At 39.0% G+C, this 7,500-nt stretch overlaps 1 protein-coding gene across 2 annotated transcripts in view; it reads left to right on the top strand.

Moving 5' to 3' along the window:
- Positions 1-7,500, top strand: part of stag2a (stromal antigen 2a) — a 57,365-nt gene that overhangs the window by 27,158 nt on the left and 22,707 nt on the right. For both annotated transcript variants that reach the window (XM_037533397.1, XM_037533398.1), the window contains exon 21: positions 6,820-6,907. In XM_037533397.1, the coding sequence (XP_037389294.1) occupies positions 6,820-6,907 (88 nt within the window). The remainder of the gene's footprint in view (positions 1-6,819; positions 6,908-7,500) is intronic.

Here is a 7,500-nt window from a genome sequence, read left to right on the forward strand (position 1 = left end):
ACTCATCAGCGATAACCGGTAACTCATCAGCGATAACTCATCAGCGATAACCAATAACTCATCAGCGATAACTCATCAGCGATAACCAATAACTCATCAGCGATAACCGATAACTCGTCAGCGATAACCAATAACTCGTCAGCGATAACTCATCAGCGATAACCAATAACTCGTCAGCGATAACCGATAACTCATGAGCGATAACCAATAACTCGTCAGCGATAACCGATAACTCATCAGCGATAACTCATCAGCGATAACCGATAACTCGTCAGCGATAACTCATCAGCGATAACCAATAACTCGTCAGCGATAACCGATAACTCATGAGCGATAACCGATAACTCGTCAGCGATAACCGATAACTCATCAGCGATAACTCATCAGCGATAACCGATAACTCATCAGCGATAACCGATAACTCATCAGCGATAACCGATAACTCATCAGCGATAACTCATCAGCGATAACCGGTAACTCATCAGCGATAACTCATCAGCGATAACCAATAACTCATCAGCGATAACTCATCAGCGATAACCAATAACTCATCAGCGATAACTCATCAGCGATAACCAATAACTCGTCAGCGATAACTCATCAGCGATAAACAATAACTCATCAGCGATAACTCATCAGCGATAACCAATAACTCATCAGCGATAACCAATAACTCATCAGCGATAACTCATCAGCGATAACCAATAACTCGTCAGCGATAACTCATCAGCGATAACTAATAACTCATCAGCGATAACCAATAACTCATCAGCGATAACTCATCAGCGATAACCGATAACTCATCAGCGATAACCAATAACTCATCAGCGATAACTCATCAGCGATAACTCATCAGCGATAACCGATAACTCGTCAGCGATAACTCATCAGTGATAACTCATCAGCGATAACTCATCAGCGATAACCGATAACTCGTCAGTGATAACTCATCAGCGATAACCGATAACTCATTAGTGATAACCGATAACTCATTAGTGATAACTCATCAGCGATAAACAATAACTCATCAGCGATAACTCATCAGCGATAACTCATCAGCGATAAACAATAACTCATCAGCGATAACTCATCAGCGATAACCGATAACTCATTAGTGATAACTCATCAGCGATAACCGATAACTCATTAGTGATAACTCATCAGCGATAACCGATAACTCATCAGCGATAACCGATAACTCATTAGTGATAACTCATCAGCGATAACCAATAACTCATCAGCGATAACTCATCAGCGATAAACAATAACTCATCAGCGATAACCGATAACTCATCATTGATAACTCATCATTGATAACTCATCAGCGATAACTCATCAGCGATAACCGATAACTCATTAGTGATAACTCATCAGCGATAACCGATAACTCATTAGTGATAACTCATCAGTGATAACTGATAACTCATCAGCGATAACCGATAACTCATTAGTGATAACTCATCAGCGATAAACAATAACTCATCAGCGATAACTCATCAGCGATAAACAATAACTCATCAGCGATAACTCATCAGCGATAACCGATAACTCATTAGTGATAACTCATCAGTGATAACTGATAACTCATCAGTGATAACTCATCAGCGATAACCGGTAACTCATCAGCGATAACTCATCAGCGATAACCAATAACTCATCAGCGATAACTCATCAGCGATAAACAATAACTCATCAGCGATAACTCATCAGCGATAACCAATAACTCATCAGCGATAACCAATAACTCGTCAGCGATAACTCATCAGCGATAACTAATAACTCATCAGCGATAACCAATAACTCATCAGCGATAACTCATCAGCGATAACTAATAACTCATCAGCGATAACTAATAACTCATCAGCGATAACCAATAACTCATCAGCGATAACTCATCAGCGATAACTCATCAGCGATAACCGATAACTCGTCAGCGATAACTCGTCAGCGATAACTCGTCAGCGATAACTCATCAGCGATAACTCATCAGCGATAACCAATAACTCATCAGCGATAACCGATAACTCGTCAGCGATAACTCATCAGCGATAACTCATCAGCGATAACCGATAACTCATCAGTGATAACTCATCAGCGATAACCGATAACTCATTAGTGATAACTCATCAGTGATAACCGATAACTCATCAGCGATAACCGATAACTCATTAGTGATAACTCATCAGCGATAAACAATAACTCATCAGCGATAACTCATCAGCGATAAACAATAACTCATCAGCGATAACTCATCAGCGATAAATCATCAGCGATAAACAATAACTCATCAGCGATAACTCATCAGCGATAACTCATCAGCGATAACCGATAACTCATCATTGATAACTCATCATTGATAACTCATCAGCGATAACTCATCAGCGATAACCGATAACTCATTAGTGATAACTCATCAGCGATAACCGATAACTCATTAGTGATAACTCATCAGCGATAACCGATAACTCATCAACGATAACCGATAACTCATTAGTGATAACTCATCAGCGATAACCGATAACTCATTAGTGATAACTCATCAGCGATAACTCATCAGCGATAACCGATAACTCATTAGTGATAACTCATCAGTGATAACCGATAACTCATCAGCGATAACCGATAACTCATTAGTGATAACTCATCAGCGATAACCGATAACTCATTAGTGATAACTCATCAGTGATAACCGATAACTCATCAGCGATAACCGATAACTCATTAGTGATAACTCATCAGCGATAACCGATAACTCATTAGTGATAACTCATCAGTGATAACCGATAACTCGTCAGCGATAACTCATTAGTGATAACTCATCAGTGATAACCGATAACTCATCAGCGATAACCGATAACTCATTAGTGATAATTCATCAGCGATAACCGATAACTCATTAGTGATAACTCATCAGTGATAACCGATAACTCATCAGCGATAACCGATAACTCATCAGCGATAACCGATAACTCGTCAGCGATAACCAATAACTCGTCAGCGATAACCAATAACTCGTCAGCGATAACTCATCAGCGATAACCGATAACTCATCAGCGATAACCGATAACTCATCAGTGATAACTCATCAGCGATAACCAATAACTCATCAGCGATAACTCATCAGCGATAACCAATAACTCATCAGCGATAACCAATAACTCATCAGCGATAACTCATCAGCGATAACCGATAACTCATCAGCGATAACTCATCAGCGATAACCAATAACTCATCAGCGATAACTCATCAGCGATAACCAATAACTCATCAGCGATAACTCATCAGCGATAACTCATCAGCGATAACTCATCAGCGATAACCGATAACTCGTCAGCGATAACTCATCAGTGATAACTCATCAGTGATAACTCATCAGCGATAACTCATCAGCGATAACTCATCAGCGATAACCAATAACTCATCAGCGATAACCGATAACTCGTCAGCGATAACTCATCAGCGATAACCGATAACTCATCAGTGATAACTCATCAGCGATAACCGATAACTCATTAGTGATAACCGATAACTCATTAGTGATAACTCATCAGTGATAACCGATAACTCATCAGCGATAACCGATAACTCATTAGTGATAACTCATCAGTGATAACCGATAACTCATCAGCGATAACCAATAACTCATCAGCGATAACTCATCAGCGATAACCGATAACTCATCAGCGATAACCGATAACTCGTCAGCGATAACTCATCAGTGATAACTCATCAGCGATAACTCATCAGCGATAACTCATCAGCGATAACCAATAACTCATCAGCGATAACCGATAACTCGTCAGCGATAACTCATCAGCGATAACCGATAACTCATCAGTGATAACTCATCAGCGATAACCGATAACTCATTAGTGATAACTCATCAGTGATAACCGATAACTCATCAGCGATAACCGATAACTCATTAGTGATAACTCATCAGCGATAAACAATAACTCATTAGTAATAACTCATCAGTGATAACCGATAACTCATCAGCGATAACCGATAACTCATCAGCGATAACCGATAACTCATTAGTGATAACTCATTAGTGATAACTCATCAGCGATAACCGATAACTCATTAGTGATAACTCATCAGTGATAACCGATAACTCATCAGCGATAACCGATAACTCATTAGTGATAACTCATCAGTGATAACCGATAACTCATCAGTGATAACCGATAACTCATTAGTGATAACTCATCAGCGATAAACAATAACTCATCAGCGATAACTCATCAGCGATAACCAATAACTCATCAGTGATAACTCATCAGCGATAACCAATAACTCATCAGCGATAACTCATCAGCGATAACCAATAACTCATCAGCGATAACTCATCAGCGATAACCGATAACTCATCAGCGATAACCGATAACTCATTAGTGATAACTCATCAGCGATAACCGATAACTCATTAGTGATAACTCATCAGTGATAACCGATAACTCATCAACGATAACCGATAACTCATTAGTGATAACTCATCAGTGATAACCGATAACTCATCAGCGATAACCGATAACTCATCAGCGATAACCGATAACTCGTCAGCGATAACCAATAACTCGTCAGCGATAACTCATCAGCGATAACCGATAACTCATCAGCGATAACCGATAACTCATCAGTGATAACTCATCAGCGATAACCGGTAACTCATCAGCGATAACTCATCAGCGATAACCAATAACTCATCAGCGATAACTCATCAGCGATAACCAATAACTCATCAGCGATAACCAATAACTCATCAGCGATAACTCATCAGCGATAACCGATAACTCATCAGCGATAACTCATCAGCGATAACTCATCAGCGATAACCGATAACTCGTCAGCGATAACTCATCAGCGATAACTCATCAGCGATAACTAATAACTCATCAGCGATAACCGATAACTCATCAGCGATAACTCATCAGCGATAACTCATCAGCGATAACCGATAACTCATCAGCGATAACTCATCAGCGATAACTCATCAGCGATAACCGATAACTCATCAGCGATAACCAATAACTCATCAGCGATAACTCATCAGCGATAACTCATCAGCGATAACCGATAACTCATTAGTGATAACTCATCAGTGATAACCGATAACTCATCAGCGATAACCGATAACTCATTAGTGATAACTCATCAGTGATAACCGATAACTCATCAGCGATAACCAATAACTCATCAGCGATAACTCATCAGCGATAACCGATAACTCATTAGCGATAACTCATCAGTGATAACCGATAACTCATCAGCGATAACCGATAACTCATTAGTGATAACTCATCAGTGATAACCGATAACTCATCAGCGATAACCGATAACTCATTAGTGATAACTCATCAGTGATAACCGATAACTCATCAGCGATAACCAATAACTCATCAGCGATAACTCATCAGTGATAACCGATAACTCATTAGTGATAACTCATCAGCGATAAACAATAACTCATCAGTGATAACTCATCAGTGATAACTCATCAGCGATAACGATAACTCATTAGTGATAACTCATCAGCGATAACCGATAACTCATTAGTGATAACTCATCAGCGATAAACAATAACTCATCAGTGATAACTCATCAGTGATAACCGATAACTCATCAGCGATAACCAATAACTCATCAGCGATAACCAATAACTCATCAGCGATAACTCATCAGTGATAACCGATAACTCATCAGCGATAACCGATAACTCATTAGTGATAACTCATCAGCGATAAACAATAACTCATCAGTGATAACTCATCAGCGATAACCGATAACTCATTAGTGATAACTCATCAGTGATAACCGATAACTCATCAGCGATAACCGATAACTCATTAGTGATAACTCATCAGCGATAAACAATAACTCATCAGTGATAACTCATCAGCGATAACCGATAACTCATTAGTGATAACTCATCAGTGATAACCGATAACTCATTAGTGATAACTCATCAGTGATAACCGATAACTCATCAGCGATAACCAATAACTCATCAGCGATAACTCATCAGTGATAACCGATAACTCATCAGCGATAACCGATAACTCATTAGTGATAACTCATCAGTGATAACCGATAACTCATCAGCGATAACCGATAACTCATTAGTGATAACTCATCAGCGATAACCGATAACTCATCAGCGATAACCGATAACTCATTAGTGATAACTCATCAGTGATAACCGATAACTCATCAGCGATAACCGATAACTCATTAGTGATAACTCATCAGTGATAACCGATAACTCATCAGCGATAACCGATAACTCATTAGTGATAACTCATCAACGATAACCGATAACTCATCAGCGATAACCGATAACTCATTAGTGATAACTCATCAGCGATAACCGATAACTCATCAGCGATAACCGATAACTCATTAGTGATAACTCATCAGTGATAACCGATAACTCATCAGTGATAACCGATAACTCATTAGTGATAAATAACCCCTGTCATATTAATGCTGTGCTGTGGAAATAATGTTTCTGTGTAGATCTCAGTAGAGATTAAAAGGCAGTGCTGCATCAGCGGCGACCTCGTTAATAATCCCTGTACTTAATTAGCGAGCGTTTAATTAATTAATTTAATCAGCACTGATGAAAGTTTAGTGTGTAAAGGGCTTTAATTCCTGTTGTTTTTCTGTTGTAGGAGTTGCTGTAATTATGGTTTTTAAATATCCGATTAGACTAACGAGTTTCCAGGCTTTCAGGACTAATTAACAGCTGTAGTGTAAATAATCTTGACCAGGTCTCGGTGGGAATAATCTGGATTATCTGTGTGTGTTTGTCTCCAGTGCCCACGACCTCACCAAGTGGGATTTATTCACCAGCAACTACAGACTCCTCAACACCGGCCTGCAGAACGGGGACATGCCTGAGCAGGTGTTGACTTCTGACCTGTGTCCACTCCTGCCTCACCTGTCCTGCAGCGTTTTTGTGTTGTTTATCTGGATATTTATGTTTGTTTATCTGGATGTTTATCTGGATATTTATGTTTGTTTATCTGGATGTTTATCTGGATGTTTATCTGGTTGTTTATCTTGATGTTTATCTTGATGTTAACCTGGTTGTTTATCTGGTTGTTTATCTGGATGTTTATCTGGTTGTTTATCTTGATGTTAATCTGGTTGTTTATCTGGTTGTTTATCTGGTTGTTTATCTTGATGTTAATCTGGTTGTTTATCTGGATGTTTATCTGGTTGTTTATCTTGATGTTAATCTGGTTGTTTATCTGGTTGTTTATCTGGTTGTTTATCTGGATGTTTATCTGGTTGTTTATCTGGATGTTTACCTGGTTGTTTACCTGGTTGTTTATCTGGATGTATATCTGGTTGTTTATCTGGTTGTTTACCTGGTTGTTTATCTGGATGTATATCTGGTTGTTTATCTGGATGTTTATCTGGTTGTTTATCTGGTTGTTTATCTGGATGTTTATCGGGTTGTTTACCTGGTTGTTTATCTGGATGTATATCTGG

The sequence above is a fragment of the Pygocentrus nattereri genome, chromosome 23, assembly GCF_015220715.1.
Source record: "Pygocentrus nattereri isolate fPygNat1 chromosome 23, fPygNat1.pri, whole genome shotgun sequence".
NCBI classification, from domain to species: domain Eukaryota; kingdom Metazoa; phylum Chordata; class Actinopteri; order Characiformes; family Serrasalmidae; genus Pygocentrus; species Pygocentrus nattereri.